Raw genomic sequence first — 17,236 nt, 5'->3', positions numbered from 1 at the left:
TTAAAACTGTAAGTCTGTAGTTCAACGTAGATTGGGGGATACTTTAACTGTAAGTCTGTAGTTCAACGTAGATTGGGGGATATTTTAACTGGAAGTCTGTAGTTCAACGTAGATTGGGGGATACTTTAACTGTAAGTCAGTAGTTCAACGTAGATTGGGGGATACTTTAACTGTAAGTCAGTAGTTTAATGTAGATTGGGGGATACTTTAACTAAGTCTGTAGTTCAACGTAGATTGGGGGATACTTTAACTAAGTCTGTAGTTCAACGTAGATTGGGGGATACTTTAACTGTAAGTCTGTAGTTCAACGTAGATTGGGGGATACTTTAACTAAGTCTGTAGTTCAACGTAGATTGGGGGATACTTTAACTGTAAGTCTGTAGTTCAACGTAGATTGGGGGATATTTTAACTGGAAGTCTGTAGTTCAACGTAGATTGGGGGATACTTTAACTGTAAGTCTGTAGTTCAACGTAGATTGGGGGATACTTTAACTAAGTCTGTAGTTCAACGTAGATTGGGGGATACTTTAACTGTAAGTCTGTAGTTCAACGTAGATTGGGGGATACTTTAACTAAGTCTGTAGTTCAACGTAGGTTTAGGGATACTTTAACTAAGTCTGTAGTTCAACGTAGATTGGGGGATACTGTAACTAAGTCTGTAGTTCAACGTAGATTGGAGGATACTTCAACTGTAAGTCTGTAGTTCAACGTAGATTGGGGGATATTTTAACTGGAAGTCTGTAGTTCAACGTAGATTGGGGGATACTTTAACTGTAAGTCTGTAGTTCAACGTAGATTGGGGGATACTTTAACTGTAAGTCAGTAGTTTAATGTAGATTGGGGGATACTTTAACTAAGTCTGTAGTTCAACGTAGATTGGTGGATACTTTAACTGTAAGTCAGTAGTTCAATGTAGATTGGGGGATACGTTAACTGTAAGTCTGTTGTTCAACGTAGGTTGGGGGATACTTTAACTAAGTCTGTATGTTCAACGTATATTGGGGGATACTTTAACTGTAAGTCTGTTGTTCAACGTAGGTTGGGGGATACTTTTACCAAGTCAGTAGTTCAAGGTAGATTGAGGGATACTTTAACGACCTCATGTAACGCCGGGAACGGAGAGAACTTAAAATACAAGCCTAGATTCCTTTCAGTGTTTAAAGGAATAGTCCATGCTCGTCGCTCGTCACGAAAGACTCGGAAAGGGGTTTCAGCTAAGTGGGGTTTTAGAGAGTAGCCATCAAGTAGCCCGACAAATAAAAATAAAATAATCGTCTCCATCCGACTTGATTAAATTTTAAATGCATCACTTACAGTAGACAACTTATAGGCTACATTTGTTTTTCAACGTGGGAAAAGAAAAACGGTTAAAGAACTTTTAAAACTGGCTTGGGCTAGTATTGTATTGGCTGTCAACATTTCGGATTTTTACAAGTTGTCTTTTATAATTTTTACAAAGTTTCAATTCAAACCAACTCTTACATGTCGTTACCACGAATTGTCACTTGCGTTCCTATGGAGACTCTATATACAACCTATGCTCAATTCATTAGTTTTTAAACAGTTTAAATGACATCAAAACTCTCCAAAGATACTTTAATTATATGATATCTTTGACAATATTATTAAATAGCAAAATCACAAACCAACCGTCTTCGAAACGGACACTCAACTCTTAAGGCTCTTTTTACAATAGCCAAAGTTTTCGGTTTAACACTCTCCACATGGGTTCCTCTTTCCAATTATCGTCTGCATATATTTCAAACCAAAATTAATACGAGTGAGTTCCCCTTTATTTAAATGTTTCTCATTATTAATTATATAGACCAAAATATTGTGGTCCTCACTCATGCGTTACATTAAGAAATGCAGAATGTGTTTTAATATTTTGACATTGACAATTTAAAAACAAAGTATTATTGTTGTAATACTTTCAGGATAAGTAAAGAGGTCAATATTTAATTTGTTTCTTTTATTCTCAAGCGAACGGGGCCTGTCTTCCGGTCATCCTTGCGGGCAAGTCGTGTACTGGCCTGGGCCAGTGTGTGCCCAACGCTGAATGTTCCACGCCCGCTGGAGGGTTCTGCCAATGCAACGATGGCTATATCGAACTGGACATCAAAAGAGGCTACTGCTCCGCTTACAAGCTGCCCGGCCAAGACTGCACGAACACCGATAGGTGGGTTCACGTCGGAGTAACAACGGCATAGGTTTTGTGTTTAGCAATAGCGTTAGGCTCAATTGAAACAAATATTTGTTTTAATAGTTTAGCCACAGACCTATATTACATATTATATCTAGACTGGACAAGCATATCTTTTTATCTCTGAATGAACGAAAATGTGCACCAAATGAATGTTGTTTTGTGTTAAAGGTTGGCTGCCTAGTCGTGTGGTAAGCGCTCAGGATTGTCGTTCCGATGGTCATTTATACAATACAATATAAAATATAACATTAAAACGTTTCTCAGTGTGGCCATAAGCTAGTCATCCCAAAGATATATACAAAAACTCTGAACTCCTGGCTTGGATTTGACAGGGACACATAAACGTGTGTATTTCAACAATTTCAAGAAACTCCGGTGATATATTAAGAACAGAATATATATATTTAATAAAAGTAATCAGAATGGACTTTTATATATGTACATAACGCCATCAAATGTTGAGCTATTAAATATAGGCCTACAAATAAAATAGGAAAACTGTCTTATTCGGTACTTCTACTATTAGTCTCAAAACTCAGACCTCTGAAAACAATCACAATCTCTCAAGGGACGTCACTCTACCCCAACCAATGGACCAATGAAATAACAACAAATAAACCTAGAAATCGTTACCTCTTACACCCAAGATTCTATCAAGAGCCATCCATAATACAACATACAAACACAATCACCAAAAATACAAACACAATCACCACACACACAAACACAATCACCAAAAATACAAACACAATCACCAAAAATACAAGCACAATCACCACACATACAACACAATCACCACACATACATACACAATCACCACACATACAAACACAATCACCACACATACCAACACAATCACCACACATACCAACACAATCACCACACATACCAACACAATTACCACACATACAAACACAATCACCACACATACAAACACAATCACCACACATACAAACACAACCATCAAGCATACAAACACAATCACCAAACATACAAACACAATCACCACACATTCAAACAAACACAATCACCACACATACAAACACAATCACCACACATAAACTGTCGAATTCTTAGAAAACTATTGAAAGCCGTTTTCCAAATACCCGTCGTGTGTCCAGTTTCCCCTTTTGCCGCAGTTTTTTTTAACGCCCTGAAGTGTTGCTGGCTAAGAAGTGAAGTTGTAAAAATAAATCTATATTTGCAGTTACAAGTAGAAAATGTGTAAATACAGATCTAGAGTTGCAAGTGTGTACATATCCAGAATTTTGCTTTAAGACTAGCGATGAAACTTACGCTGACCTGCTAACTACTGTACAAAAAAACAAAACAAAAGCAAAAAAAAAAAACTAAAACTCTATGGCCATGTTACAAGGTCTTCGGGCTCGCAAAGACCTTCCTTCAGGGAGCAGTAACAAGGAAAAAGAAGAAGAGGCAGAGAGAGAAATTGATGGGAAGGCAACATAATAGAATAGTCGGGCCTGTCATTGAAGGAAGTTTTATCCAAAGCAAAAGACAATAGGAATGGAGAAAGACGGTCGTTAATACGGCCCAACAGACTAAGGGATAGGTGAAGGTGATAAACTTGTGATACTCAAACTACGACCTGCGGGCCATATCCGACTCCTTAAAATATATACCCACATTGCATAATGAGAACACAGAGGTTCAGTTTATTTGGGTTAGGATTTATTTGCAGTGAGGCAGCCAGCGCGTCAGAATTGCATGTTATGGACGATGGTCGCATTCCCCTGGAAGAAAAGATTTGGGCATCAGTGATCTAAATCGAAACTCAAAACCGCTCTAGGCCAGAACGAATATTTTGTCTAACGTCGACCATGACTGAGAGGAGAAATCTATTTAAGAAAACTAGATAGCCACGTACAAATGTATAGGTCTGTGATTGAAGACGATTGTGCTGAAACTTAGAGTAATTCCTAAACTGGAGAGTTACATAATTTGAAAAACAAACAAACAAGCAAAGATCTTTAATATTCTTAGAGTAAAGAGCGAGTTCACATAATCATAAGGGGTCCAATTTGATCTCTTCTCTTAAAACCTTTATAAACTTTAAATATTTATAAGAACTACGGTTCCGTGTACAGTCTAGATGTAATATGTTTATAATGTGTATATATAAGTCTGAAGCGTCACATTTGTCTATAAGCTAAAATTTCATAATCGATTATAAAACAACGCTTTTGAGTAAACAAGAACTATCTATACAGAATGTATTTTCGTATTACAATCATTGCTATTTTATATATAGGGCACGTAAAATGCTGAAGTTCTTTGGAAAAAAATTTATCCAGATATCGCTAAAGAAAAAAAAAAGTTAACAGTCTTTTAAATTTATTAAAGTATGTTCATTTTTGATCATTTCTATCGCCATGTAGCTACACATTAATTGTACACATTATGTCAACTAATATCGTATATTTGAAAAACAGATTAGTATCAGGCCATAATCATGGTTTAGTGTTTAAATTTCATTCTATCATTTTTATGAGAAAAAAAAAGTTACAACATTGCTTACAAAAGATAAATCTTTGTTTCTATTGCTTGTTCTTGGAACAAAGTACTTGCATACGTTGATACATGATGATGGTATAATCCTTGAATGTCACAGATCTTCATTATTTGGTCACTCAATGGCAAAGTGAAACCACTAGCCCAGAGATTTTTGTGTAATTTACTTTTAACTACAAAATAGAATAGCTAAAACAAATGCGATCTTACTCAGTATGTGACTGAGAACGTCTTCCCAGATAGGGCGCTCTACAATCACATGAAAAAGTTTTCCCACGAGGGGAACTATAGTCGTTCTACGACACAAGGAGGCCAACTATAAAACAATAATATCTCAATAATCTGGCAGCGTAAAGATAAAGAAGAGTGTTCAACATGTAAATATTTTTTTTCTGTATAGGTACAGCTCAGAAAGGAGACTTAGCGGTAAAACGCTTGGCTTCCGAACCGAGGGGTTCCGGGTTCGAGTCCTGGTGAAAATTGGGATTTTTTATTTTGGGATCTTTAGGGCACCTGTGAGTCCACCCAGCTCTGATTGGTACCTGACGTTAGTTGGGGAAATATAAAAGTGGTTGGTCCTTGTGACCTTGACCTCATCTGCCCAATAGGTCGTTAGTTCTTACGTTACTTTAAAGTTTAGCAAAGCGATAAGATATTGCATTTACGCTAGGAAAATACAATACATAACGCACGAAACGCTTTTGTAAACAGTTCAGTTATCATCTCAATAAAATGAACCCTACAATTTAACTAACTACATACACATCGTTTAGAATTTCCAAACTAACTCCACTTCGGATAGACCCTAATGCAGCAATATCCCATCCACCCCCACAGCCAAATGTGGCTGAACAGAGAATCTGAGAAGAAAAGACGTGACATCTACAGCAAAATATGTATCAGTTCAAAAGCTAGATCAAGACAAATGCGATATACGTTTACCTTGATGTGTATCAATTCTTTCAGGTCGTAAAATATGTAGATCGTACTTTTAACTACAAAATAGAATAGCTAAAACAAATGCGATCTTACTCAGTATGTGACTGAGAACTTTTGATGCACAATACAGTGGCGTACCTAAGCGTTTGGGGGCCCTGGGGGCCTTGACCTCTTTAGGGGACCACTGCATTTTGACATTCTATATCATGACATGAGATAATGGCGTAATATTTGATGTAAAAACAAATTTCGGACACTCATTTATGCCGCCACCTCAAGATTCGAGAATGGGAAATGGGAAATAAAACTTGTAAAAGATTCGATCCAGACAGAAAGAATGAGCTGATATAAACTTTTGTAATAGGGCTACAAAATATAGCAATAAGAGTTCGCTATGTACAATTTAGACTGCATCATGTAAAAATAAGACTAGCCAATGTGGAAGTATAACTACATACTAAAGGGAGTGTATCCACCCGCTCCATCAGAACTACGCCAGGTCGTCGCGAAGTGGGCGACTGCTGTCAATCAAAACAAGAACGGAGCGGTACAAAAACTCGTTCGTACCTCACTCGGTCAGACTCTATCACCGCCACTCATTGATTAGGGAACATGAAATGCACCAAGATACCTGTGTGTAGTCGCTGAATGAACTCTTTATGTTGTCTGTTGTATTTATATGTATTTTTCTGTTGTGTTGTCTTTATATGAGAAACAATCCTTGTAATCACAACAAATTTCCGTAAGGATCAATAAAGCAGTCTTAGTCTTAGTCTTATACATGTCTAAGTGCTCGTTGTGAGTTTTTCCTTGAAAATATTTTCAACACTAATCTGCAGGTGTGTGAATAACGCCGTCTGCAGTGACGCCGTCCAGGGAGTATGTGAGTGCGGGCCAGCTTACTACCCAACGAAGACAAACTGTCAGGCGAGAATCAAGCCAAACAAGTAAGCCCTCTGTCGAAACGCTTTACCATTTATTTTAACGCTCATTGTTCTAAACAGACGCGCTCTACTGAAAGCCTCACAGGTGACATGTAATTCATTGAAAGCTGTATCCCAATTAATACTGCTGAAGTTTAATCATTTGACAGCCACTTTTGCAGATTTAGTCAATTAGATAAAGATAGGTGCTTTACCTTTGGTACACGATTTTAAGGCACACTTCTTATTCTATACGCTAGGACAAATTTGTACAATTACTGATTCTTCCCTAGTGCTATTAAAGAGTGGAATGGGTTGCTGTTTCAGCCAGGAAAAACAATGACTTGGCAGAATTTAAGTCATTGATTATAACATTCATGACTAAATTGACCTATTTAAATGCCTGTAATCATGTAATCATTTTCTTTTTTGAAGTTACGTCTGTATTTTACAAGATAAGAAGATAAGATACGTTTACATCACAATAGACGCAGGCGTGAACCTTGCCCAACGTCATCCCCAGCTTTTCTACAGGCGGTTTAGGCTAAGAAGGTTTAAACCTACAAAAATTATAATCCTCGTTTACGAAGAAACTTTGAAATTTTTGATTAAAGAATACTTGTCCGTTACAGAATAAAAAAAAAATAAATGCACCACAAGAGGAAAATTGTTATCAAGAAAAAATGGATATCCAGTTATTTTGTATATCTACGGTGCGTGGAACACTAATATATGCAGATAAACATTACCATATCAAAAGCTTACATCCTAAAAAGCCCATTTTGAAACTATAGCTGCGAAGGTGATACAGGCCATGGTCTTATGTCAATAAATTATGATTTTGAAACAACGATTGAGAAATATTTAAATTAATTAAATATCAAGAAAAGAGAATGCCGTCTGGCTGTGTATAGTGTGAGTCTGAGACTGCCGTCATGATAGATTAGTGTTCAAACCCTTTTTGCCGTCATGTCCTGCCACTCTGTTGGAATCGGACTAGGAAGCTATAATCTTCATTTTCAAAAGAGCATCAAGGACTTTCAATGAAGGCAATGAAGTCAACAATACAGTTCTGCAGAGTATAAAAACAACTGAGTCGTCCCAATGAACTATTATTAAATAGAGCCTTAAGAACTTTATTCACCTTCTGTCCTTGCATCAAAGTATCGTCGTGCCTTTCTTAGTTTTCTGAAGTTTCAAGATTTTTTACTAATTTTTTTGAAAGTTAATTAACGGATGTTTCTTAAGAAGTAAACTCTCCTATTGATTTCTTTCCCAGAACATGCCCCGCTATTGATACGTGCATCAAATTCGCAGAGTGTGTGGACGGAGTGTGCCAATGTAATGATGACTATGTCGCCTGGGAAGAGAAGTGTGTTTTGAGAATCTCGGTTCAAAAAGCTTGTACCATTTCGGAACTGTGCACGCAGAACGCTGAATGTACGGGTGGAAAATGCGAATGTATTACAGGTTTGTGCTTAGTTAAAAGTGTCAGTTTATGGAAAGAAGAAATGAAATAGATATGACTTCTCCAGAATGCAGAATTTATTTCGTAAGAACATTCAATTTTTTAAAAACAGTTGTAGCTTTCAAAATGCATTGAAATAGAGCATAATTATAATTATTTTTACAAATCCTATATCAACTTACTCTGTCTGTCTGTCTGTCCGTACGTCCGTCTTTCTATCTGTGTGTCTGACTGTCTGGTAAAAAGTTTGTACATGTTATTTAATTTTATTTTATTATCAGCATTTTACGCATCGGGAGGAAAATGTAAGCCCCTTGTTAAATCTGAAGATGTTTGTCCCGATGGCCAAGGAACATGTATAAGTAACGCTGAGTGTGTACGAGGAATATGTTCTTGTAATGCTGGGTTCTACGCCAAAAACGGAAGCTGTTTTCCTTTGATTAAATCGACTCAGCCATGCGACGGGAAGGGACAGTGCGTGACCAATGCTGAATGCGTCAATGGAGTTTGCCAGTGCGACCTCGGCCACTTCGCCAAGAACGGGTCCTGCCCCGCAAACGTTCCAGCCACGGACCGGTGCGACGCGTCGGATGTGTGCGTCAACAACTCCGATTGCGTGAACGGGACTTGCGTCTGCGGCAGCGGGTACTTCCCGAAGAACGGGGTGTGCAACCTTCTCTTGCAGCCTAACAAAGCCTGCGACGGCGCTGGGCAGTGCATACTGAACGCTGAGTGCATAGGCACGGTGTGCACCTGCGAAGCCGACTTCTTCGCCAAGAATGAGATCTGCGAGGTAAAGAAAACCCCGACCACGCCCTGCCAGAACTTCCCAGGTGAGTGTGTGGCCAACGCAAGCTGTGTGACCAATGCCTGTAAATGTGATGCCAACTTCTATGCCAAGGATGGACGGTGTTTGTAAGTTGATCTGTGTAATATTCTCTAATTATGTATAGTTTTCATTGTCATCATAACATAATCTTAATCAACATAATATTATCATTAAAACATAATGATTATTAACATAACCTTAAAATTACTTAATAATATAATCATTATCAACACGATTATTATCCAAATTATCTGTCTATCTGTCTATTCACTATTCCATCCATTGATTCATCTATCTTTCTATCTATCTACATATCTATCTATCTATCTATCTATCTATCTATATATATATATATATATCTTTCCATCCATCCATCCATCCATTTTTCTATCGATCTATTAATCTATCTACCCATATCAACTTCAATTGTTTCCTTCATTAATGGATTTATTTTTTTATGAACACATAAAATCCGTATTTTTGAACAAAGTAACGTTGCCATGGTTTCAGGCTGGTCAACAATGCAAACCAGTCGTGCGAAGGCGGGATCCAAGGAGAGTGTACCGAGAACTCCGCCTGCCTCGCAGGATCTTGTCTCTGCGTCCCTGGCTTCTACAACCGGCTGGGGAAGTGCCAGCCACTCATCCAGGTCAAAAGCAAGTGCGAGGACATAGCTGGCGAGTGTGTATCGAACGCTGCATGTCTGGGCGGACAGTGTCAGTGTTTGGCAGGTTACTACCCTAAGAACGGCAAGTGTGAGGTAAGATTCCCAGAACTGGACGAGTCTTGAGTCAAAAGGCTGTTAGAAATTTATAACACGGTGGGCTATAACAGTATAGGAATATGGAGTCATCCCCTGAGGGACTCGGCCTCCTGCCTGACGTGCAGGTAAACCGGGGTTTGGCTCAAGAAGTCATGATCGTCTAGTACTTCTTAATGAGACATTTTCTGAAAGGGGAGGTTGGTGAAATGACGATCTCTCATTCCTAGCCTATGGGTCAAATCCTTTCCTTTGGTCAAGAATCATAATAGGGATTAAGCTCGACTCTTTAGGGATGTCTACAAAGCTTAGAGGAGACGAGGTGGATGAGCGGTAAAGCGCTTGGATTCCGAACCGATGGTCCGGGGTTCGAATTCTTGGGATTGAGATTTTTAATTTCGGGAACTTTGGGCGCCACTTAATCCACTCAGCTCTAATGGGTACCTGACATTAATTTGGGAAAAGTAAAGGCGGTTGGTCGTTGTGCTGGCCACATGACACCTTCGTTAACCGTAGACCACAGATACAGATGACCTTTACATCATCTGCCATATAGACCACAAGGTCTAAAAGGGGAGCTTTACTTTTTTAAAAAAAGCTTAGCAATAACACATTTTCAGTTATACTGTTACTATTTACATTTTGGTTCTGTGAGGCTTTAGCTCCTTATTCAAGCCCAGATTGAACTACACAGTTACAGTCTTAGGAAACGAATGAAGTGTGAAACAGACACGAATGATCTATACCTATTTCTATGTCTCTTTCCAAATGGTAGTATCGCATAGCCCACAGAACAGTTGAAAAAAAGACCAAGCCCCCTTGGCCCCCAAACCCTTGCTACGCCACTGGGTCTGATTGTGTAGTTATCTCAGGGCATGTTTTTAAACCAGTTTGACCCCAGTTTGTAACCTGGTTAAGAGAATCGGTGTATAGATTTTAACTTTTAGCTATATTTGATGTGTACTTCTATTGCTGGGTATTTTCCACTAGATCTTGTTATTTTTTTATGGTTGTAAAAAAAAGCATGGGGGGGGGGGGGAGGGGGGCGGATAGAGTTTTATTTCATATTAATTTCTCAAAGTTATTAATATAAATCTAAAGATAGTTTATAATTAACTAATTTTAAATTATAGACTGCAATATTTGCATTTTCTTTTAATGTATGGTTAACCCTTTAAGTGCTGAGCTATTTTAGAATGAGTGCATACAAAATGGAAATACAATAAATAAAATAACACACGCATCTTAAGGGTTAATTGTTATCTGATGATTGGTTGATTGATTGTCTAATGTTATCGATTTGAAAATCTAATTTCATTTGGTTGATTGATTGTTCAGTAATTGTGAGATTGTTGATTGATTGTTTGATGATTGATTGATTGTTTGATGATTGAATGTCTGATGCTTGATTTTCTGGTGATTTATTGCCTGGCTCTCTGTTGGATTGATTAATCCTCTGATGAATGGCTGATGGTGGATTAAATGTTTGATTGATTTGTTTGACTGATAACACAAGTAGCTGAACAAAATAAATATTTCACTATGCTTACTCCCCCAGCCTTTGATCAACTCTACACAACCCTGTGACAACACGCCAGGAGAGTGCATTCAGAACGCCTCTTGTATCTCCGGGGCATGTACCTGTAACAAAGGTTTTTACGCAAAGCTTGGCGGATGCAACACACTGGTCCCGGCCACGGAAGCATGTGACGGCACCCCAGGAGAGTGCGTCAACAACTCACAGTGCACAGGAGCGGTACGAGACTTTATGGTTACAACTTTTTGTTTCATGCCATTATTTGACTCATTTATTCTACTAATTATCAATATCAAGACAGTACACTTGCGGATGTTGGCTGTGTAAAATTATGGACTGGATAATTTCATTGTTTTTTTTTTTAATTCTGATTGTTAGTGGATCGCCGATACTGATTACAGTGCTGTTCGTCTGTCCGTATGTCCCGTTTTTTATCTAAAAATCTTAAAGCACTACTGATTCTACCTTCGCCTTGCTAAAAATAAATGCAACTGCTACATTTACATTTCTTAAAACGAACCTAAATTACTAGTTAAGTGTCTTAGAAGTGAAATCTGAGAGGGAAATGTTATGGTATTCGTTAAAAGAATTCAACAAAAGGAATTTAAAAAGTAAAATTTATGTTGGTAGGAGAATAGTAAGTCTATTTCTAATCCACTAAAAGCGTAAACTTTCCTTTTTAAAACCCATATATATGAATATTGTGTGCATTTACATAAAAACATGCATTAAAAAAAAGGTTTAAAAGGTAGTATATATGTTAATCTGCAACGTATTTGCATTCATTTTTCTTTAACACAATGTGTGTATACGACTCACCCGTAGAGTTTATGTGCAACATAGCGTTTTTATTTAGATATTTAAATATCAAACCGCTCAATGAGATAAAAAAGGAAAAAGAAAAGGCGTTTTGTGGGATTAATACGACCAAACCTAGTGGTACTGGTGTGGTTATTTGTATTTTGATGCTTATTGGATTAGCTTTGGCAAATACATCTTACTACAGTTGAATTAAATATCTTTTATCAGCCAATAACGTTCAACTCATTATATTTTGTACTTTTTAGATTTAAAAAAAAAATCTTTTCACTCAATTAAATTCAGTATGTAAATATTTAAAATACTATTTTTTAAACAAAGGTTATTTAAGATAAAGAATCGCACAATTAATGTCATATCTCTCAATAATGAAAGATTTGTCTCCCTTATTTTTTAATACAAAAAAATAAATAATTAATTACTTCAAATAAATTAACTAATTGTTTTTAATTTTTTTTTTTTTTTTGTTAATTGATTCGCGTATTGTCGTCGACAATGAATACTTGTGCAAAGTATCAGCTTGATTCGAGAATGGGGCGTGGAAAAAAACGTGTTAAAGATTTGACCAGACAGAGTAAGTTGATGTAAGCTTTGTAAATAGAATAGCGATATAGATCAAATGGAACCAAAACAAACACGTATTTAAACAATAAATAGACACAATTAACAATGTCAAGACGCCATTTTGAGAGATTTTTGTTGCCAACTAAAAAGGTAATGCTACTTTGCGCTTAGACATTTGATTCTACGGTGTTAAAAAAAAGTGTTTGAAATGTATTGAATGCTCAAATTTAATACTTCTGTCTGTCTGTCTGGCTGGTAAAATAGTTTACACGTTATTTCTCCCCCACACATTCTCGGATCAAGTTGAAACTTAACAATATTATTTGATGTACCTTACAAAACTTGAATAATAAAAAACAACAAGCAATTATTAATTTACCAATTGGTAATTAATTGTTTTAATTGGTATATAAGAGGGAAAAAAATGTTACTTATTGACAAAATATTTGTACAGTTATTTCCCTTTTTACGTTTTGTACACGTTTTTTTCCCCTCACTTTCCATTCTTAGATCAATTTTACATTTTGCATGATTATTCATAGTCGATGACAATACATGAATTACTAAATAAAAGCTAACAATTAGTCAATTAGTGGTAATTAATTGACGTTGTTTTATACAGAAAAAGTGATCCTATTCCTGAAGTATTGAGATATACCGCAATGATTTTCTGTTCTTCCCATTCCATAACAAAACAAAATAATTTTTAGAAAATATTTTTTTTTGTTTTGTATTTTGTACACCGGATGCACCAAAAACCCCCCCCCCCAAAAAAAAACAAAAAAAAACCCCAAAAAAAACAAAAAAAAAACAAAAAAAAAACAAAAAAAAAAACCCCAGTTACTTATAGATTTGTTCCATGCCTGAAAATTCCCAATAGATTTATGTACAAATAAATCAAAGCCAAAACCATAACATCCAAAAATGATTTCTCTAATGCTCTTGCAGTAATCGACCACTCGAGCATGTTCTGCTAGGCTTTTAGTAATAGAATATCCGTCTCTCTAGGTGTGCAACTGCAACGATGGATTCTACGCCAAGCTCGGCAAGTGTGACGTCATACGGAAAGTGACGGAAACCTGCGAGAGTCTTCCCGGAGAGTGCGTTCCATCAGCCGAGTGCGTGTCCGGAAAATGTGAGTGTCTCAAGGGCTACTACGCCAAAGACGGATCTTGCTTCTTAAAGAAAATAGCTACAGGTGAGTAGTGGGTGAGTTTGAAAACTTCCTGCCATTTAAAGTGCATATTTTGCGCGGAATATCATTTCTTAGAAAGGTTGTATCAACTCTGTCTCTCTGTAAGACAATACATTGATCAATAAAAATAAAGTTACAACGGAATTTTTTTTTCTTTACGGAAATGTTTCTTTCTTGAGGCTTTGAATAAGAGATTGACCCTTTACAAAACAATTAGATCAATTAGATACTCATTATAAGACATCAGTTAGGCCAGGTTCACATCTAACTTCACATTCACTTTCACCTATCCCTTGGTCTGCTGGACCTTTGGGGCACCACACAGGATCTGTCAAACTTCTTTCTCCATTCTTCTCTGTCATTTGCCTTTGATAGAATTTCATTATGATATTCTACTGAAAATATTGAAGCCTGCCTTTTTACCTGCCTGGGTGGACCACTTCTGATATAATTTAATACCGATATTCTTTTGAAAATATTGAAACCTGCCTTTTTTCCTGCCTGGATGGACCACTTCGGGGGCCGATTTTGAGTTTGTGTTTCCACACAAGCTGTCTTTGTAACCTTGTAAAATATGAAATGATTTAGAGTCACAAAGACCTGATCAACTTGACATTTCCAAGTCGTTTGCCTGGCTTCTAAATGTAGGCTTCCCCTCGATGGTGAATAACTTAAAAAAGATCTCTTCCTTACATCAACACTATCATCAACACTATCATCAACACTATCATCAACACTATCATCAACACTATCATCAACACTATCATCAACACTATCATCGACACTATCATCACTTTCATCAAATTTCCTTAAATTTTGTTTTTAAACAATGACTTGATTCAGAATTTTGTATACCTTGATACCAATACATGTTTAGACACCTGCCAGAATCTACCAGGGGAGTGTGTGGACTTTGCCACTTGTAAAGCAAGCGTCTGCACCTGCAACAGCGCCTACTACGACAAGAAAGGTCAGTGCGTGGACAAGATCAACGCCACCTTACTTTGCGACAACGTGCCAGACGAGTGCACCGACAACGCCACCTGCTCCAATGGAAGGTGCCGCTGCGATGAAGGCTTCTACGCTAAGCTGGGCAGGTGCCACGTTCTTATACCCAGCAAGGGCGCTTGTGAAGGAGTACCAGGTAAATTAATACTTGCACTCATTTAGTGAAGTAACAGATTTTCTATGCTAGGTTCTGTTGATTAAAATGAGCACCTTTTTTTTTCTGGACGTCTCTGAGTCCACCCAGCTCAAGGGGTACCTGAAATTAGTTGGGGAAAAGTAAAGGCGGTTGGTCGTTGTGCTGGCCACATGACACCCTCGTTAACCGTAGGCCGTAGATGACCTTTACATTATCTGCCCTATAGTTCTCAAGATCTGAAAGGGGAACTTTATTTCTGTTTACAGCACTTAGTGCTACATCCTGGCAGAGGCTGTGACCCCGCTGACCCCAAACTGCATCGGCACTTTCGTTCCCTTGGATACATCAGCTGCTTGGAGAGGGGGGGGGGGAACTGCTGTGTGGGCGACATCGTTCCGACCACAGCTAATGCCCAGGCATTCATCTCATTTCCATGAGATGATTCGTAGTCATTTTGCGACTTAAGGAGGCCATATCAACCTATTTTTTTGATACTGTTACACTGGATAAAAATGCCTTGTTTTTTGTTATGAAACCTTAATACTAATGTAAACCAATAGTCATAGATGCCAACCAGTTTCTCTCTTACATATTTTGTAGATTAGTTTTCTCCGTTGTTATTTTATTATCATTTCAATGTATTAAGCTACATTATCAACACATACATTGACAAAAGCTATTCAGACAACAAGCAACACAATAGATCAATGTTCTGAACATTCTCACGACTTTACACAAACTATTAACGATTTCACAAAAATATCCGTGATAAAAAGAGCAAGCCATAATAATAATAATAATAATAATCTTTATTATCCGTAAGGAAATTTGTCTTACAATTTGTGCATTACACCAAACAAAAAACATTATAACTATTAGAAACCAAAGTGTACATTCACACCAGACTCACTCATAATTTACATGTGACAAAGTTTATACTAGATTGTTCTTATTTAATGATTTGATTGCCAGCGGAACAAAAGAGTGTTTGTGTCTGTTTGTCTTTGCTATCGGTGTCTTGTATCTCTTTTGTGATGGTAAAATCACAAAATCCTGACACAAAGGGTGATTCTTTATTTCGAGGATCTTGTTAGCTTTTTTATAGATGTTTGTCTCAAACAACTGCCCAAATGGGGTTTGTTTTTTGCCAATGATTTTGCCAGCAGCATTTAGGATTCTATAAAGTTTATTTTTATTTTTAATGCTCAGATTGCCATACCAGGCAGTGATATTGAAACTTAAAATATTGCAGATGTGAGCGTGATAAAACATAGCCTAGGCCTTTTCGCTAACATTAAACGAGGACAGTTTTCTTAGTATTCGTAATCTTTGCTGTCTTTTTTGCTGATATAATCAGTATTTGCAGTAAAATCTAGTTTATTGTCTAGGATAGTACCAAGGTTAAGATATAAACCTCTTACTCTCTCTCTCTCTCTCTCTCTCTCTCTCTCTTGTGAATATATTCCTAATTCCTTTTTCACCAGGGGAATGTACTCAAAATGCCGTCTGCGAAGCTGGAATTTGCTCATGCCTACAAGGTTATTACGCTAAATCTGGAAAGTGCGAGCCTAAACTCAAGTAAGTCTTAAATCTAGATCACAGACCTATATATATTACACCTAGACTGGAAAACGGAAACAAATTCTTATCCGATAATAATCAGATCACAGACCTATATGTAAGGGGAGTCGCCCCGAATCTAGGAAAATCGATGTTTTCTTTCTTAGACAAGTAATGCTCTTTAGTTTTCAAAGTTAAGAAATAATGCAATGTCATTTTGAGGATATTGAATAGAAAGGGCTATTGATTACAGAACTGTATAAATAAAACCAATTTCTGTTAGTTTCCACTCAGATAATGTTTCTAAAATCCTAGATCAAAATAATTCAAGTTAGTTGATTTTAATCATCTTGTGTACATTTAAATAGATTGCTCACCAAGATCTTACTAGATTATGTACCTGAAAATTGAAAAATAATAATTATGAGACGAGGGTGCTCTTATTTTTGTTGTTTAATCACTATATCTAGATTTAAACATTAAATTATGTTATATAGGTTAGGGTTTTTTAAAAAGTTACCTACTTCTTATAACTGCTTTGCAAAACAACGCCTTGTTTCAGCTTTTTGGAAGTTTTTCACATTTTTGTGCAGCGTTAGAGATTTCCATGTTCAGTCTAGGTATAATATATGTCTGTGATCTATATAATCTTCAGACCTGATTTGTATTTTACGTGCTACACTTTGTGGGGGAATGCCTTTAATCAAGTTTAAGGCTTTTCGGTGTTTCATTTTTAGATGATAGTCCTGAATCCCGTTTTAAA

The 17,236-nt window shown here is 37.0% G+C and overlaps 1 protein-coding gene across 4 annotated transcripts in view; it reads left to right on the top strand.

Moving 5' to 3' along the window:
- Nucleotides 1-17,236, top strand: part of LOC106077367 (uncharacterized) — a 92,044-nt gene that overhangs the window by 26,537 nt on the left and 48,271 nt on the right. For all 4 annotated transcript variants that reach the window (XM_056016870.1, XM_056016872.1, XM_056016869.1 and 1 more), the window contains exons 15-23: nucleotides 1,984-2,179; nucleotides 6,514-6,621; nucleotides 7,877-8,067; nucleotides 8,347-8,980; nucleotides 9,405-9,654; nucleotides 11,213-11,410; nucleotides 13,583-13,772; nucleotides 14,647-14,913; nucleotides 16,398-16,491. In XM_056016870.1, coding sequence (XP_055872845.1) covers nucleotides 1,984-2,179; nucleotides 6,514-6,621; nucleotides 7,877-8,067; nucleotides 8,347-8,980; nucleotides 9,405-9,654; nucleotides 11,213-11,410; nucleotides 13,583-13,772; nucleotides 14,647-14,913; nucleotides 16,398-16,491 — 2,128 coding nt within the window. The remainder of the gene's footprint in view (nucleotides 1-1,983; nucleotides 2,180-6,513; nucleotides 6,622-7,876; nucleotides 8,068-8,346; nucleotides 8,981-9,404; nucleotides 9,655-11,212; nucleotides 11,411-13,582; nucleotides 13,773-14,646; nucleotides 14,914-16,397; nucleotides 16,492-17,236) is intronic.

The sequence above is a fragment of the Biomphalaria glabrata genome, chromosome 18 (genome assembly GCF_947242115.1).
Source record: "Biomphalaria glabrata chromosome 18, xgBioGlab47.1, whole genome shotgun sequence".
Taxonomy (NCBI): domain Eukaryota; kingdom Metazoa; phylum Mollusca; class Gastropoda; family Planorbidae; genus Biomphalaria; species Biomphalaria glabrata.
This window is presented reverse-complemented; position numbering and strand designations above follow the sequence as displayed.